The 18,595-nt window shown below is 37.1% G+C and overlaps 2 protein-coding genes across 6 annotated transcripts in view; one reads left to right on the plus strand and one right to left on the minus strand.

The window, feature by feature from the left end:
• CCNI (cyclin I) overlaps nt 1-11,447 on the plus strand; it is a 29,069-nt gene extending 17,622 nt beyond the window's left edge. For both annotated transcript variants that reach the window (XM_032457475.1, XM_032457473.1), the window contains 5 exons: nt 72-200; nt 3,026-3,100; nt 3,254-3,394; nt 3,699-3,929; nt 9,869-11,447. In XM_032457475.1, coding sequence (XP_032313366.1) covers nt 72-200; nt 3,026-3,100; nt 3,254-3,394; nt 3,699-3,929; nt 9,869-10,312 — 1,020 coding nt within the window. In that variant the 3' untranslated portion in view covers nt 10,313-11,447. The remainder of the gene's footprint in view (nt 1-71; nt 201-3,025; nt 3,101-3,253; nt 3,395-3,698; nt 3,930-9,868) is intronic.
• A 6,028-nt stretch (nt 11,448-17,475) lies between these two features.
• Nucleotides 17,476-18,595, minus strand: part of SEPTIN11 (septin 11) — an 82,189-nt gene continuing 81,069 nt past the window's right edge. For 2 of the 4 annotated variants that reach the window (XR_004311741.1, XM_032457463.1), the window contains one exon: nt 17,476-17,903. Coding sequence is in view for 2 of the 4 variants with exons in the window: in XM_032457463.1 (XP_032313354.1) it covers nt 17,900-17,903 (4 nt within the window). In the remaining 2 variants the exon portion in view is untranslated. Of the gene's footprint in view, nt 17,904-17,942; nt 18,561-18,595 lie in introns of those variants that run through there. The other 2 variants (XR_004311740.1, XM_032457455.1) reach the window with 1 other exon arrangement.

The following is an 18,595-nucleotide window of genomic DNA, read 5'->3' on the forward strand; positions in this document are numbered from 1 at the left end:
TTGATGATATTTGTTCTCTCATATCCTTGTTTACTTGTTCTCTTTTATTTTTGTTTTTTGTTTCCTTATAGAATGTTTCTCCATCCCAGAGAGATGAAGTGATTCAGTGGCTGGCCAAACTCAAGTACCAATTCAATCTTTACCCAGAAACATTTGCACTGGCTAGTAGTCTTTTGGACAGGTTCTTAGCTACTGTAAAGGTAAATATTGTAGAATACAATTACATACAACTTCTTGTTTGAGGACTTATATGTTACACCAGAGGCTATTAGTAAAACATTCTACAAAGTGGAAGGGAGTGGAAAACCTTCCTGGAGATGATATACTTACAAGTGTATATATACTTATAATATATCTATACTTAAATATATATGTATATACTTATAAGAAGACATGTCTTCTGCTTCTGCTTTAAGTTTTTGAAATGTATCTAATTATATTCTGTAATTTTCTTTTGGCTACAAGTATTTATAACTTAACCTATGAAATTTTTGATCTCTTGATTTTAATACAAACCCTGTAGCATTGGCAGAATGTTCAGTCTTTTTTTTTTTAAATGAAAGAGTTGTCATCTTTTTAACACATTGGATACTAGTTGTGAATAGTGAATCAGATTAGAAAAGTATAAGCCTATTGCATATTTTTCTCTGTCACTACTTATTTTTTGAATCCCTTTTGTGTAGCTTTCTTAATATATAAATTCTTTGTAGAGGCATACATTTGGAGCACAGGATGAATTGAACTGTTATAAATAACTGGTATATTTTTGTTAAATGGCAGCATTACGAATAAATTTTATGTTGTCCCTGTTGGTATATATCATTGGTTATATTATGCGAAATCTGTCATAGTAGGCCTTCAACAGATTTAAAGCAGGAAGTCAGAATTTATTTAATGGCAAGGCATGAAAAGGTAGAAAAGCAATTCAGTTGTCATTTGTATGCCTAGGAATATGTAAGCTGCAGGAACTATGAGTTCAGTGCTGAGTGTACTGTATTCTTTGTTATTAGGTCTAAAAAAATAGAAGCCATAGAATTATGGAGTGGAGGACTTTGGCTGGCCACTCAGTTACCTTTTTGTTTCAAACTTCTACTCTTGAGGGACTTGAAACTTTAATTATAATGATACTAATTTTATAATGATATTAATTGCCTGAAGTCTGGGTTATCTGAGATGCCTATATTTATCTCTGCATCAAGTCCTCCCTCCCTTCTCCCCATTCCCCTACTATATCTAGACTCCCTTTCACAGAAGATGCATTTAAAGTTAGTGTCCTTTCTTGAGTTTTATATTCTTTAAAAATTTTGATGGACTTGTAGCTTTTATCATAGAAAAGATTTTTACTGGCATTATTAAGCATTTTAAACAGATTTGTGGAAGTTTCTGGAACAATTAGAGAATTTTGCCAAGTGAAATCTCATTTTTTTTCGTATTTCTTACTTAATGGGCCTTCTGTTAGTTACTAGCATCAGATACTCTTACTTAGAGATGGTTAATCTACATTGAAACAATTCATCTAAAATGTATTCATAGTTTAAAGGTGCTTAAAGCAGACCATAGAAGTGCTGCACAGTGAGTGGAGCCTCAATCCCAGCTGTGCGGAAGAAGGTGCTATGAAATTCTTTAAAAGTGTAGACCCTGAGCCCTATCCCAGACCTCCTGGATCTGAATCCAGGTGAGATCTGGATATCTGTATTTAAAGAAACAAAAACTACATAGATGATTCTGATGTACATATGGGATTGAGAACTACTGTTTGTTTAAAACAGACATATTTGCTGTTGGGAGTCTTTTTAGCACTAAATTTAGTATTGGTGTCCTTGATTTAGGGGCTGTATTGCCTACCCAAAGTTGTTAACTGTTGGACTTCTTTCTTTGTAATGGACTCTGATTACCTCAGGGATATGGTTTTGATATGTTGTATACACAGGGAAATAAGGGAGCCTGGAAAACTGTCTTAACAACAGGATCTGACTTCACTTCTGTTTTCTCACCTATAAAAGAAGATATAACACGTGGTACTTATGGGAGTGCTTTCTAAACCACAATATTCTGATTAATATTAATGATTATTTTAAAATATTGATAGTATTGAACTAGCTTTTATTTCTCATACAGGCAGGCAATTGAAAGATACCTAGATAGTATGCCAGCTATACTAAGGCAGTCGTTATTGGTTGGCATGTTTATTAAATAATTAATCAAGGCTGTACTCTGGTCATCAGAAGCCTTCCCCAATTTCACAGAAATACAATATTTAAGTATAAAATAAATGTTGAAACAGCTTTACCTCTGTATCATTCAATATAATTGGACTAAATTGTTTTAATTATTTAAAACTGTATTCTGATTCTAGGTTCCAAACCTTTATTCTACCAATAAGGTAGAAAGTGGACCTACTTTATTATAGATAAGGAAAATAGGCAAATTAAAGTCGCACATGGGTGTCAAACCCAAGGAAGGAGGTTTTTTCACCCATAAATTGATTCTAGGTGTATTTAGGAGCCTTTCATTCTTGTCATGGAACTTGAATATATAATTTTTGGGGTAAACAATTAATTAGAATATTTCATCTGCTAGCATCCTGTAATTTTTTAAAGCATTTGGAATATATTAATAGCCCTCTTGTTATAGTCCTGTCTTTTTAATTCCTCTAATGCCATTTATTAATTGTACTGATACGGCAGATAAAGAGAATAAAACTAGCTTAAAAAATACACATATAAATACATTTTTAATTTGGGGAATTTTATTAAATTAAAGAGTTCTTCTAAAATCAAGCTCCTCTGCTGTTGAACTTCCAGCAATGAAATAGTCTTAGTTTGCATAGAGTATAATATGGCTAGGGTTGTGAAGTTAAACGTTGGCTTTGATCTTAGAAAGCATTGAGTAGGAATCAGATTAATTGAATTCCATACAATTGTGTGCATACTTCTCTCATCTGCATATCTAGTTTAAAAAAAATAAACTGTCTTATCTTTTTGCAGAATCACTGAAGTTGCTTTTTCCCTGTTCCCCATTTTAGGCCCACCCAAAATACTTGAGTTGTATTGCAATCAGCTGTTTTTTCCTAGCTGCCAAGACTGTTGAGGAGGACGAGGTAAATATTTTGCATTAAAGATTAGTCGTGTCTCTTTTGAAATTTTTGTCCATTTATTAACTTGCTTTCTGTTTACCAAAACAAAAACTGAAAAAATGAGTTTATTTTTTTCTGTCCTATTCTCCCTGCCTTATTCCCCTTTTCTTTGGATAGAGAATTCCAGGACTGAAGGTGTTGGCAAGAGATAGTTTCTGTGGATGTTCTTCATCCGAAATTCTGAGGATGGAGAGAATTATTCTGGATAAGTTGAATTGGGATCTTCATACAGCCACACCATTGGATTTTCTTCACATTGTAAATATACCTGAAGTCTTTTAATTTCCTATTTGACTATGTAGTCCTATTTCAGTAACTTGAAAAGTAGATTGCCCACTCATGTATTCTGATTTTTAAGGAAAAGAAAATTATTGTACTTAGCCAAGGAAAAACTAGAAACTATGATATATGTCAAATCACTGAAGCAAAAATTGCAAATAGTAATTGAGTAGTACTTTAGGAGGTTACATCAGTTTCTGTACATAGCTTACCTAGACATTTAAGTAAAACTAGAATGATGCTCTTGTGATTTTTAAAATTTTTTAATTTTTAATTTTTTTAGTTCCATGCCATTGCAGTGTCAACTAGGCCTCAGTTACTTTTTAGTCTGCCCAAACTGAGCCCATCTCAACATTTGGCTGTCCTTACCAAGCAACTACTTCACTGTATGGCCTGCAACCAACTTCTGCAATTCAAAGGATCCATGCTTGCTCTGGCCATGATTAGTTTGGAAATGGAGAAACTCATTCCTGATTGGCTTCCTCTTACAATTGAACTGCTTCAGAAAGCACAGGTAGGTGTCAGTCTAATTAAATAGTGTTCATTTCTAGTTTTTTATCTTACTGGGATACATAGGATAAACAGATGGTTATAAAAGTAAGAGACATTTTAATCTTTTAATGGCAGCCCATTTGTAAGAGTAGATAAGAGTATAATACACACTTTAAATTTATGGGATAAATGCCTTTTTTTCTTTTAAAAGCTTAGATAAAATACTAAGAAAATACTCTTCATTCTTTTCACCTCTTCTAGATTACTTAAAAATCTTAGTCTTGAAAAATTAATAAGACTCTGGATAATATATTCTCCATTCATTTTGTATGAAGAACCTTCCTAGCTGTATTTTTAGATTTCACTATAGTACTTCTATACTTTACTCATTTTGTAAAAGATACATCAAAAACATAAATTGCAAGAAGTTGCTTTTTAGACAAACAAGTATTTTATTGTTGGCTAGAGAGGGAAGTATTTAGCATATAGAAACTGTTTTTCTGAAGTTTCAGGACTTTCTGAAGTCCTGGTGGTTTCCATTCTTGCATAAGATTGGTTCATAACATATCTGCAAATTGATATAAAGTCTTATAGGTCAGTTAAATTTTTATCAACCATCTGTATAAAATTTAAGCATTTAGTGGAGAAAATTCTCATTCAAGTGAGAAGTTAGTAATGGTGCTGTATGTTAGCACTACTTTGAGAGAATCCTCATTGGTTCTATTCATGTCACCAAATAGAACTTAGAAGTTTAGGTCTGCTGCAAACCATACCTTCCCTGCCAACTGAGTCCATAAAAGACTTATGAACATACTTTTCCCTTTATAGGTCCCTACTTATTCTCATTTGGCAGTTACTCGGTTTCTTTTATTGAATGTTATTAAGAGACTTAAATTCTGAGCTGAAAAACATTTTGTAACATAAAAAGAACTAATTTTGGCTAAGAGCTAGTGTTGTTGAGCTAGTAAAACTTAAAAGAAAAACAGGAGAATAATACTTGAATTTAGTGTTTTGTAAGATAGTTATAATTGATGATCTTATAGATGTGAGCTATAAAAGTTAGTAGATATTAAAGGTATACTTCAGTGCAACCTCAGCTCTGAAAATTTCAGGCCCTGGTTTGTGAGCAGAGGGGGACTGAGAGGCTTTTCATAAAAGAATGATGATGGTCAGAACAGTATATCAACTAGAGCCCCATCCCTCATATGTGTTTTGCTCCACTGTTCTTAACATGGCTTAGCTTGTCTGCATCCCTGGGACACATGATGTTGGTTAATACAGGCTGATTCTCCTCTACAAGGGAGATACGTTCTTTTAATAGCATATCTTAGATTAAAATAATTAAGAAGTGTTTCTTTCCATTGAAATAAATACTATAATGAAAGTAAGTCCTAGGAGAGAGAGAGTTTCTACTTAGTGAGAATTTTTAGAAGCTAACATAAAGCACCACATAAGCTTGGCACAGAAAATTTTCTTTGCCTACCTAGAACGTTGGAGGATGAAGTGAATATTAATCATTTACATTAGACTATGGAAATGAGGGAAGGGGCATTAATACAACCTCTGCCTCTTATATTTTTCATTTTTTATTGGAACAAATGACATATCTCTAAATGCCTCCCTGACTTGGCGTCTGTGCCTATTTCCAAGCTACTACAGAGAAAATTTGCTATATGAAAGGTTGCTATCACAGAGAAAGGACAGACTTTGATGCATAAATAATAAGAATTTTATAAATAGCATTATATTCTGCAGCTTTGACACTGGAGAATCTGCTTATTCTTCATAAGTCTTCTCGTGCTAGAGGAAAATGTTCACTGAAACTTGTTTCTCCCTTTACTGAAGGAGTATTATAAACTTGGAATTTGAAGGAATCTTAAAAATCACATTATTCATCTCCTTTATTATAGCTTCAGTCCAGGAAACTTGGGACTTTTCTCAGAGACACACAGAACTTAATAGTAAAGAAGACTTAAAAAAAAAACAAAAAACAACCCAGTGCTTTTTCCATATGACACAAACCTTAAAGATTCTAGCCCAGTGGTTTTCAGAGGTTCCTTTAGAACTGGAACCCTTCCCTTGTCCCCTCAAAAATCTTGTACGTACACAATCCCAGAATACTAAGTAGTAAAGTATTACTTTGCAATCAGTTTGTTTGGGACAGAGGCCTATCAGATGCAGTCCTACTCAACGTGGCTCCTTCCCTTTCATAAGCTGTTTGGACATAGTTTGAAAACCACTGTTCTGTTCTCTTGTATAGGTATATAGTTCTATTCCACAAACATTTATTGAGAAATCTTTTATCTAGGCACTGGACGTACAGTGATTCTTTAAAAAAAAAAAGAGTCTCTCCATGAAGTTAGTAGTCAGGTTATAATGAGGAAGATAGTTAAAAACAAGTAAGGTCAAAACTTTAGACAGTTTGTGACTTGGTAGTAGCAATTCTCTGAAACCCTATAGCCCAAATCTGTGTGGCTCCTGATTCTTCAAAACTCAGTTGTCTTTGCTAAGTTCACCTGAGTTTAGGTAGGAACACCAGGTCTAATATCTTTGTAATTAGACCTGTGACAAAGCGATAGTAATACCAGCTAATTCTCCTGGATTTCTGTTTCTAGCATAGGAAATTCTTGCATCAGATTGGTGAGATCATGCCAGAATCACTCCTGACCTGTTTCCTAGGGTCCTGGTTTGAGGGTACTGCTAATGATCCATCATAGACAGCTACCACCAGCTTTATGTTCCCTCTGAACTTCAGAGTACAGTGAGTGTTCCCTGGTTTGAAAGGCAAGCTTCCTCTGTCCCTCCTAGTCCCACTCCCCCGTTGCTTCCCTCCCCAACACCCGCATCTCTTGTGCTGCCCATTGGTCACCATGTTAGGATGGCTAACCCTCTTTTTCTTCTATGGCTATACTCATGTTCTTTTCTGAGTGATGTGGCCCACTCGATTATCTCTGGATGTTAACTCTACCTGGATTAGTGTGATGGTCTTCCTAGTCCTAGCCAGGCACTAGTCAAAGTAGGTATTTCCTGCTGTGATGTAGTTTAACATCAGAGTACAGAGTTAAAGAAGCAGGCCCTCCCCTTTGGGGTCTTCTAGTTCTTGAAGGTGCCTAAAGTCAGTCTACTTACTGCACTAGGTATTTTCAATGCTTTATGCTGTCCTGAACCTGATGGGTCCATCTGAACCAATTACATCGTGCTATTCTGATCCCCTTTCCCATCAGTAACCTATTTGGATGTTTGCTTTGTAAACTTTCCGTACTATTTACCTCAACTCCTTGGTAAGCTAAATTATACTTGTTTTTGTTTTTCTAGCAAGGGATACTTTAAAATGGTTACTATATTTGAATTTGGGGAGGTAGTCATGAAAAATAACAATAAATGTTCTCAACACTCTGCAATTAGATCAAGTTCATTTTAAATCTTTTTATAATTGTTTCATTAGAGGATTTGTCTGGTGTCTAAAGTTGTAGTAATCCCAGTATACTTGGCTTATTTTGTTTCCTCCACTGTATCTCAACGAGGGCCATTTTTTGTTTTTTTAAGAACAAATTTAGGTTGTAGTAGATTAGAAAGAATTTATTTGATGCATTGTTTTGGACAAAGAGCTTAACTTGGGTGGAAGTAGAGTTCATTAGATGATTGGTTTGAATAATCTGCGATGTCTTTCTAGCCCCATTTTCTGCCGGTTTTCACCTCTAAAATATAACTCCCTGTTTACTTATTACCTTCACAGAGAAAGATTATATTGACATAAATAGTCTTCCTTTCACTTGCAATACATGTCTTTTTTCAGGACTCTGCTACAGTACTGTGCCCAGTGACCAAGACGTTAGAGTATTTGTGGTACTTTTACTTTGCTAGGCCACTGAGTATCATTCATTTGTTAAAGAACAGTTCATTAAATTAGGTACTTACTTACTTTTTAGAAATAGTTTTTACATTGTAGCCTTCTTTTCACTTCTCAATTTCTGTCTTTCATTTCTGTTACCCTTCTTTTGTTGGCTTTTTGAAGAAGCCCCAATACTTGACTAGGGTACCAGTTGCCTTAAAGAACTTTGAGGACCCATCTCTCTCCAGGGTGCTCTGTTCCACTGTGTTTAGCATGACTTAGCTTGTTCCACATCTCTGGGACATGAGAAGCACTAGCCTACAGTCGGAAGCTTAATAGTTGGGGGCCATCTTAAGTATTATGTAATTCTTCTTTCCTTTATGAGAAGAAAAGAATTATATATGTATGTGTGTGTGTGTGTGTGTGTGTGTGTGTGTATGTGTGTGTGTGTGTATGTATACACACTGATTAATAGTATCTTACCCATAGAGTGTTACCTAGTGCCTTTCAAACTAGGGGAAAAAATCAGTGAACAAGATAGAAGATACTAGAAATGGTCATTTTCATGTATAGTTTCTGCCAGTTCCAGACATTTTCATATTTGGACTATATGATAACTAACACTAGCCTTTCATCTTTTTCCACTGATACTTTCCTGGGTTACAAGTACTGAGTATATTTAGAGATAAAGTAGTTTTTTCACCATGTATGTTCTTGCAGAGCATGTTATTTTCCTTCGTTTTCTCTGTGGTATTGCAGACAGTCATGCTGTGTGCTAGGTTTTATAGGTATAAATTAGAATTGGTTAAGAAATGTCCCAAAATACCTATAGAATACATAAGACTGGAAAGTGATCCCTGATAGTTAAATAGTCAAGAGAGGCTTCCTGGAGGTGGTGGCAGTTACCCAGACCTGGAAGGAACAGGTAATACAATTTCAACAGGTAGAAACAGGATGTGCAAGGGTAAAGTAAGAAAGGCAAGATTTGTGCAGAGTAGAGAGCAGGCCTGTTTGGCAGGAATGTAGAGCACAAATTGGGATATGCTAGGAAATCAGGCTGGAAAAGAAAGTTGGGTCAAATTGTGGAGAGCCTTCTTAATACCAAGCTAAATAGGTTACTTATTTCTGGTAGGCACTTCGGGTGCCACTAGAGAAATTTAAATAGGGAGAAATACATGTTGGTAGAGGAAGTTTGAGAGCTATAATTGCAGGGAAGGTAAGGCAGAGAGAAACTAATTAGGCTCTTTACCACAGGTAAGATTTTGAAGGCCTTCCATGTACAGTCGTCGGTGCTAGAACTTAGAGAATAAAAAGGATTATGATACAATGCCTACCTCTTGGGGTCTTGGAGTCTGTAGTGGAAAGGCATAAATGGTTAAATAGATTATTCTAATACAGTGTGGTCAGTATGATGACAGGTTGATACAAAAATAGATGACCCTAGAATTTAGGTTTCTAGGGAGTTTGGGGGTGGGGGGAGTCATGGGTAGCTTCAGAAAGGACTGATACCTGAATTACCCTGAAGGTTAAGAAGGAATTAGTGAAACTCCCAAATTAAACAAAAACATTTTTCCTTGTGCTGTCAAGCCTGCTGTTTTCTACAAATATATAACTTGTCAAATGTTCTCATTTACTATTTTAAAAACAAAATACTTAAATTGTTCTGAATTCTTAACCAGACAGCCTTCCCCATCCCTTATTTAAACTTTTTCTTGTCTCTGGTGGCTTCTTTAAATTCTTAACAGATTTTATGTTTATCTGTACCTTGGTCTTCACTAAAGAGACTGGAAGAGGCAAAGAGGGTGGGGTGGAAGGCCTTCTAGACTGAACAAAAACAGATGTTGGATATATAGCTGTGAACAAAAGAATAATTTCCGCTCTCATGAAGATGTGCAGCATACAATTAGAAATACAGAATTCAAGTTCCAAAGAGATTTATATTTGAAATACAGATTTGGACACAGTTTCTAAGATGATGGGTAGGCTGGAGGAATATGAGTATGCAATGAAAGATGTGCGGAGAGAAAAAGTTTGGGGGACAGAGGGCACAGGGAGAAAAAGTGGCCAGCAGGGATGACATAGAGGCCTACATTAATGATCAACTTTGTGGTTTCTTCCCCCCGGCCCAGATGGATAGCTCCCAGTTGATCCACTGTCGGGAGCTTGTGGCACATCACCTTTCTACTCTGCAGTCTTCCCTGCCTCTAAATTCCGTTTATGTCTACCGTCCCCTCAAGCACACCCTGGTGACCTGTGACAAAGGAGTGTTCAGATTACATCCCTCCTCTGCCCCAGGCCCAGATTTCTCCAAGGACAACAGCAAACCAGAAGTGCCAGTCAGAGGTACAGCAGCCTTCTGCCATCATCTCCCAGCTGCCAATGGGTGCAAGCATACCTCTGCTAAACGCAAAGTAGAGGAAATGGAAGTGGACGACTTCTACGATGGGATCAAACGGCTCTATAATGAAGATAATGCTTCAGAAAATGTGGGTTCTGTGTGTGGCACTGATTTATCAAGGCAAGAGGGACATGCTTCCCCTTGTCCACCTTTGCAGCCTGTTTCTGTCATGTAGCTTCAGGGGTTACCTTCGAGTGCAAACTAAGGTAGACTACTCTGGGAATGGGAATGTGGAAAACCAGGAGAGGCTATAGAAAGGTGTATACCTTATTAGGCTGATTTGAAATGAGCCAGAAAAAAGCCCCGTTTATTTGTATGGCTAATTATAATTCAACATTATTTAAGCACTTAAAGACCAAAAACAGTGTAAAATTCAAGATCAAAAAAATTTTTTTAACTAAAAAATTTCTTTGTAGTGTGTCAGTTCCACCCTTTACTCTGCTAAAATGTAACGTAGATTACCCTGTGTCAGAAATTCAGTGTTTTTTTAAAAAGTTCCAAAATTCCTAGCTAGCAAACCTTGTCCCAGAATCCTGATTTAATTTTCGTCTTGCTTTTGCTTGCTTCTTTGAATACTTAATGAATTTTATGCATGTTGAGTCTTTGCCTGACTTCCACTGATAAGGAAACCCTCAAATTTTTTTTAGCAATTTAGTGAACAAATTATTTGTGTAACAGCCATGTTTAATCCATGATTCAAATTTAAATTAATCTGGAAAAGGTACTTCAGAATTGCCTCATGAATCAGAGGTGGTTATAGAAAAAGGACTCCCATTACCGTGTTGATTTGTTTGTCTCCTTTCAATTTCTAGAGTTTGGAAACAAAATTTTCATTTTTGTTTATTTTAAATTGAAGCTTAAAATTGGCATGTGATTAGGACACTTAGATTTGTTGAAAGCATCTTTGACATTTGTATAAAAGAATTTGGTAAAGTTAATATATCCAGGTGCTCACCAAAGAAACATGTTCTGTAACAACTAAAATTTTTTTTTTTTTTTTTTTTTTTTTTTTTGCTAACTGATCAGTTCACTCATTTATAATCAGTAGGAGAGACTGTCTAGATGTTGGGGCAGCTCTATGATTTGGGTCTGTAACATGTAATAACTGAATTCAGTGCCCTAGTTTTATGTTAAGCTATTAGGATTTTCTTGATAAAAGTTAATCCCCCTGCCTCCCCAGCCTACCTGTATTTCTTAATGACTTACGGATCCTGAGCTCCCTGTGCAGTCTGAAGAAGGTATTGCAGTGAGAACCATGTACTGATGATAAAAGCCTCTGGTAGCAATAAAGGTTGTCCTTAACCTTTTTATCTCTTTTTTCTGCTTGTGAAGAGGTACAAGTTCCTGATTGGTTACATTGGTATTTCAACTATGGAAGATGATAAAAATCCTAATATATTTGCAGAAATAAAACATGAAGAAACGGGGGTTTAAATGTGACTGTATTTAGGTTTTGACATAAGAATTTTTCCTTTATTATTTTCTAACTGGTGGTCTGTGACCTTCCAAACAGGAAATTCTCATCTTAAGGAACTGTGGTGGTAGGCATAGTCCCATATCTAGGTAACCTATCATTTTTAGCTCACTGATTTTGTTCTGATTTAGCAAAGCAAGAGTATTCTCAGGTCAGCATTTGAAAAATTCTTATTGTGGGATTGGTTACCTACTACTTGTGACCTTACAATCCAGTCAAAGATGAAACTTTTACTTACGTCCGAGTACAGGAAATGTGAAGGAATATAAAAGAATGAACTGGTTTCCGGTGAGGATAGCATGAGGCTAGCTTTTTTTAAAACATAAAAAAAAATTCCAGTTATCCTAATCTTCATGTGGTTCTGTTTCTTAATTCTCCTGAATTGTGGAAGCTCCAAGTCTACAACTACAAATGTTCATCATTAAAATGAATGGCACTTAATTGTTACGTAGAAAGCTAGGGATAAAATTGAGTCTAGAGTCAGACTATTTCATTTGTAGTCCAGTTGCTACAGATTGTACAGAGGTTAGAAATAATTTTAATTTCTTGAGGTTTTCTAATCTTATGAAAAATTGATGGTAGATCAGTTTGGAAAATAGCATTGTTTTCATGGGAAACTGAATTGGGATGGTTGGGCAGCTAGGTCTAATGCTTCAAAGCATGTTTAACCTATAGTTCAGTTAAATAATAGTACTTTGGAGGCCAGACCCTCCTGAGCACCCTCTCAGTTATATCTCCCTGCCACCGGCCCAGAGATCTGAGCTACCTTGGACTCCGTGAGGCCTGAACCCATGGTTTGAGGCAGAAAAAAGCAAATTATTCTTAAACAGTGTGGAACTTTTCATTAAGAATGTTCTTACTGTTAAAATTTAGCCTGTCCCAAGATAATTTGTCTTAAATCTTGGCATCAGATCACAAACTATTCTCTTTCAAGATTTGGAAACTTGAGGTTCATAGATCACAATTGCCTAATGCCCCTTGGTGTTTAGAAAACCTGTCATCCCCTGAAAGCTGTGCAAAGGCAAAGAATAAACTCGATGGGCATAAATTAGCTATTCTCTAATCCTCCATTCAATAGGAATAGGTTCAAGGGCATGGTACAGTTTTTGAAGATCACAGTAGTAGCAGCCAAATATTTACTTCCATTCTCTTTGCAGGATTGGTATGAAATTGGTTATTTGTTAAGAACTGAATGTTTTCTTCTACAGACGATGTCTTATATTAAGGTGGAGAGGAGGGCTGGGAAAGGAGAATGCTCTCAAATGCCAGTTAAAAAGACATGTAACTGATTTGTCAGAAATGTTTCTGACACTACGCCTTTGGCTCTGAAGAAAGCTGTAGCGTAGCTCCTCCCTCAGCCAAGCTGATGAGAACCTGAGCCTACATTCCTGCTGTTGAGAGAGTGTTAAGACATGGGTGTCTGTACGCCAAAAAGCATTATTTCTTTTCTCCTGTGTTGGTTCTAACAATGCATATGTGTGTCCTCTCTACTCTCTTTACATACCTGGATTTTGAAGATTTTTAATTCACTCATTCTGGAGTTCCTGAAACAAAGTAAGTTGTTTTTGAGCATTACTGCCGAAAGTAGCACAATATCCTTTCACTTAAAATGTGATTAAGCCACTGATGCTCAGGTAACGTAATGGTGAGGCATGCTATCTTTATCCTTAGGTAATTTGTACATTTTCAACTAGAAAGGGAAGAGTCTGTGACAAACATCCCCACAATCATCCTGGGAGATGGCTTCCCTGGTGTACATTCACAGGTTGCAGATTAGAGAATTGTCCGATGCCACATAGCTAAAATTTTTAACAAGGCTCAACTTTTAACTTATCAAATACAAGGATAAAGCTTTGAGATATCATGAAGTTCTGTGTAACATGTAAGTATTACTTCTAAAGCCTTCAAAATGGTTGAAATTAGCCCTTATACAGCAGTAACAGAATGTCTCCTATGCCCATTGTTGTTCTGTGCTTTGGCCAGTAGGTGGCGCTTTTAGAAAAACAGCATCTTTTTAAGTTTCTGGGAGAAATTGGGCTTACTATCTGGGAATGAGCAGTTGAGCAGTTACTTCTTGTTGCTAAGAAATATACATCAGCAACATTTAGAGTTACAAGTTCACATCACTCAAGGCAGCGGAGGCCTGTGCATGCAGGACTGGGAAAATTAGCAAAATCTGCCGTAGTTTGGGACAGAGAGGCTAGATATGTCTTACATCAAAAAAATGTTTGTACAAATTAAAAATCCTAATATTTGCAAGTTGTTTGGTCCTGTAAAATAACCTAGAAGTACAATTAGAGTACTTGAAAATGGCCAAGTCCCAAAAGCTTGCTGCTTTCATTTTGAGTTAGATGTGACCAGTCATTAGGGCAGAAAAGATGAAGCACAGGCTTAGGAAGCACGGCTTGCATCAAGGAGTTAAAATGAAAGCTTTCTCTCACCATATTGATGAGTTTACAGACCTTCCTCTACTTATGACCAGTTTGCATCCTGATAAACTCATTAAGTTGAAAATACCTTAAGTCGAAAATGCTTTTAATGGACCTAAATCTTCCAAACATAGCTTAGCCTAATAGACCTTAAACATGCTCAGAACACTTGAGTTAACCCAGTGTTGGGCAAAGTCATCTTAAAGCCTATAACAAAGTGTTAACTATCTTACGGAATTTATTGAATACTGAGGTGAAAACAATGGTTCTAAGTATCCGTTGTTTACTTTCATGGTTGCATGGCTGACTGGGAGCTACCACTGCCCACCGAAATGGGAATATTCATAGCACATTAGCCCAGGAAAAGATCCAAATTCAGAACGGCCGTTTCTATTGAATATGTATCGTTTTAACACCATCATAAAGTTTAAAAATCGTTAAGTCAAACCATCTTAAGTCAGGGACTATCTGCAGTGGTTTTTATGATGTAAGACCTGTGTGTTATACAGACGTAACTCTCCCTGTGCCATCTCTTGGTTATTGAAAAGGTGTCATAAGAGGTAACCAAGAGTATCTTATTGGAGAAATTTGAGACGAGCACACAACTCTTAGTATTTTAGTTTCCAGGAGCTTTCAAGTTAAGGCTGAAGCTCTCCCTTTCTCTTGACTCTTAAAGTACAACCTTCATAGCAAATCAAGTTCCAAAATTGTTGACCTATTTTGTGTTACACAACAGGAGGGCGCTAGAACAGCATGGGCCCAGTGGTTTCTCATTTCTCAAAAGCAGCTTAATTTATTAGGCAAGAGGACACTCCAGAAGGAAGGACAACCTAAAGAAACCACTAAAAAGCAACTTAGTGGGGGTGGGTTTTGCTTTCCAGACTATCTGCAACAATTTAGCATGGAAAGGGCTTACCTTTTCTTTCACTCCCCAAATTTGCTGTATGAGGCATACAGAGAGATGAGTGCAACTCTGCACAGCTGCATCCCCAGCACCTAAATTAGGTCTGGTGCAGTATGTAGAATAAAAAAGTATGGAGGGGGGTGGTGGGGAAGATGGAAGGATGGATGGGGATAAGGGGCAAGGAGAGCTAGAACTCAGCCCTTCAGAGTTCTAAAAGCATTGTGCAGGAAAGACATAGTAGCAGACTTTGTAGAATGTTATTGTGCACCCTCCCCCCTAGACACATTTTTGTTTTTTTGACAGGAACCAACCTTAGCCTCTGTTCTGTGTGCCATGATTTTGAAAGAAAGTTTCCATGGTAGACTGAAATGCCAATCAACTCATAGCACTGCAAGTAACCTTTGAGGCAGATGTGAAATCCACTTGTACCTCCCACGATGTTCCGCTAACAACCAAAAGATCTCATTTATATACAGCTACTTGTCAGAAAAGGTTGGAAGGGGAGGTGAGTGCATACTGAGGCTCACAATTAGTCTTTTCAGATTAACACATGCCATCTCTACACCAGCTCTGAGGATGCCAGCTGCTTGCTAGGGACTGATCTGAAAGCCAGATGGTATCAGACACAAGGACTAGGGACTCAAGTACAAGGATCTTCAAAGTGAGCCACACTGCCAACACTGTCAGGCCCCAGGGTGGAAGGATGACAGTCATCTGCAAAGCAAAAGGTTTTGCATAGAAATGTCATTTAAAATAAATTCAGAGCAAATTATGTACTTAATTTTTCAGATATCTAGAACTATTTACCTGAATGTTGGGCCTATGGTAGGCAGAAAGTTAACCCCAGTAACTAAGAAGAAAGTTTAGGCACAGTTAATGGGAAGAGTGTGGCCAAGCATATTGGGAAGGTGACCTAATTTTATCTGCCCCAGCTCAGCGCATACTAATGCAGAAGATCAGATCTCTCCTTTATACATGTGCTGTGCCAATTTCAAATAGACTATCTAGACTACACTTTCAGCAATAAGGCAGAGTCTGTATCTGAAGTCAAGTAAGATTTTTTTTTTCAGACTGTAAGAAGGAAAAAAAAAGCCTGTTACCATGGAAATAGGTTCAGATGACTCAATTCTTGCTTTTCAACAATCTAGCTTGGGATAAACGAATAATTTTTACTATTGACAATTAGCCCTGGGATGGTTTCATATCACTTAGTTGGTTAGCCAGGAGAACTTGAGAATCTACCAGTTTTATCAACACTTGAGAAAAGGAACCACCTGAAGCCAAATGCCAAATCACCAGAGGATAGCTGTGCACTTGACCAGTGATGTCCGTGATCCGCTTTCCCTAGATAACTGAACAGAAGCCAACCTACACATAATAGCCAGTTCCCCCACCCCCTCCCATTCAGATGATTACTGTTACACTTCCTCCAACCTGAGGACTAAAAAGGGAATAGCAGCAATAGACTACACGTATCTTTAAAAAGACAACTGCCTAATTTGATTTTTAAATACTGCTCAAAAAATGCCTATAATCTGCAGAATGTTTTTAAAATGATAGGGTAAAGTTGATATTAAAATACTAAAAGAAAAAAAAAAGTTTAAAAATAAATCCAATGACTGTACTTAGTAATTGCAGTGGTTTCACACAATAGAACGTTTGTGTTTAACTTACAAAACTGATAGTGTGTCATGCTGTAGCATCAGCTAAGGAGTTGGTACCCAGCCATCCACCCCACCAAATCACTGGTCACGTCACTAGCAGATTTCTGTCCTTACAGATTGTGGTGTAGTATGGAGGGGATGGCTCTTGATTCCTATATTTTAATTATTTAATGGCTCAGATGAATCTAACTTTATTGTATTTAATTATAGTGTCTAAGTAAAGAAAGCTTCCTGCCAGCATGCTCATCCAATTGCTGTATATAACCTCTTCCCAAGAATCAAATAATTCAAGAGGCAGGGACTGCTGCTTCATTATTCCACCTTTCAACAGAAGCTTGTTCCCATTCTTAAATAGAGGGGAACATTCCAAATGCAACGCATGCCATCAATATCCACCTACTGTGGGGCTGAAAAAGGGTAGAAAGTAGCAAAGACTATTGACAAGTAAGGAAATTAAAAGGTAACTTAATTGCACGTCCATGCTCTAATAAAATAGAAATAGATCTGAAAATTGTCCCTTGACTATGAAAACTGCCCCAAAGAGGTGACTGCTAATAAAGTCATCTAGACCTGAACCTCGCCTATCACAAACAGGTCAGCATTAGAAATCAGACTCATCTGGCAGAAAGAAGTGTGTGTTTGCATGTGGGTGTTGTAAGTGATTTCCAGCAGATTTTTTTTGCAGACACTGGAGAAAGCCACCTGAGTAACTGGTAAATGTGGGTCAGAACCACTGTCAATGCTGCTGTTTGGGACAGGATATGTACTTGCTCGGGATTTGTGTCCCATGGTCCAGGACACAAAAACTCTGGACACAAGGTAAAGAAGAGCTTCACAATAAATAAAAAGGCAGGGATGGGCCAGAAAGTTGTTTTAAGGTACCTTTAAATATAAATTGAGTCCCAGAGGCAGAAAAGTCATCTACCCAACACTGGCACATTTTAAAAACATGATTAAGACTTGTAGGTCAAACCCCAGTGACAACACAGGGATTTTTTTGTGTCAGAGAGGAGGAGACAGCATCTTGAACAGAATTCTGACTTAAACGTCACTTAAATTTCCCCTTGAGCTTAAAACTGGCATAATTTTGATACCAAAACTAAGTTTGAATAACCAATACATAAACCAGAACTGGCTACGTAGAAAAAAAATTTTTTTTCCAAAACAGAATCCCAAACCAAAAAAAACTTATATAAGGGGTGCAGATAACAGAAAAAGAGTCAAATAAAACAACAGTGGTTCCTGAATTTAAAGGAAGGATGCCCACTTCTCTCTCTCAAGAGGCAGACGGTCAGCTGAAAAATAAAAACATTGTATCAATAGAACACTCCAAATTTAAAAATTGCAGCCATCTTTGTTCATGCAATATCAAATGTTTAAAAGAAAAAATCCCAAACCTCAAAACAACCCATAAAACTAACAAAAGGAAGAACTGTTGCCCAGATCTCATGACCTGATTGATGGTTGAGGGTCCTGATGGGGCTGTTGAGAATGTCGCTCATGGGACAGAGAGGTCTGGAGTTAACATGAGATCAAGTTTGTGGACCCTCAGATTGGGGTACGTGCTGTCTTCAGTCCGTGAGTTCTTGGGTCAGCAGCTTCAAGAACATGACAGCTAAGCAAGAGGATCCCAGCACATGGCTACCTCGGGTTTTAGCCCAAGTTCTCTGTTTCACTCAATTTCCTTTTAAGTAGTATTATTAGGTATTACTGGTTTTGGTGGTGAAAAGTCACTTTAGTAACCACTATGGGCAGTGGTTTGTAAACAGACATTGACAAATACAAACAGCAGTGCAATATTTGACCCAGACTTTAAAAGAATAGGAGGCGATGGTGGAAATGAGGTAACTCTTCCCCAACACGTGTGAACAGACAGCTCCTGCTCTTCTAATGCTCTATGTCCATTAGGAGAGAGTAGGGCTTGTCAACAGCATGGTTACATAAAGAAGAAGCTACAGAAGAGAAAAAAGAGAGGTTCAGATTCAAA

The sequence above is a fragment of the Camelus ferus genome, chromosome 2 (assembly GCF_009834535.1).
Source record: "Camelus ferus isolate YT-003-E chromosome 2, BCGSAC_Cfer_1.0, whole genome shotgun sequence".
Lineage (NCBI taxonomy): Eukaryota > Metazoa > Chordata > Mammalia > Artiodactyla > Camelidae > Camelus > Camelus ferus.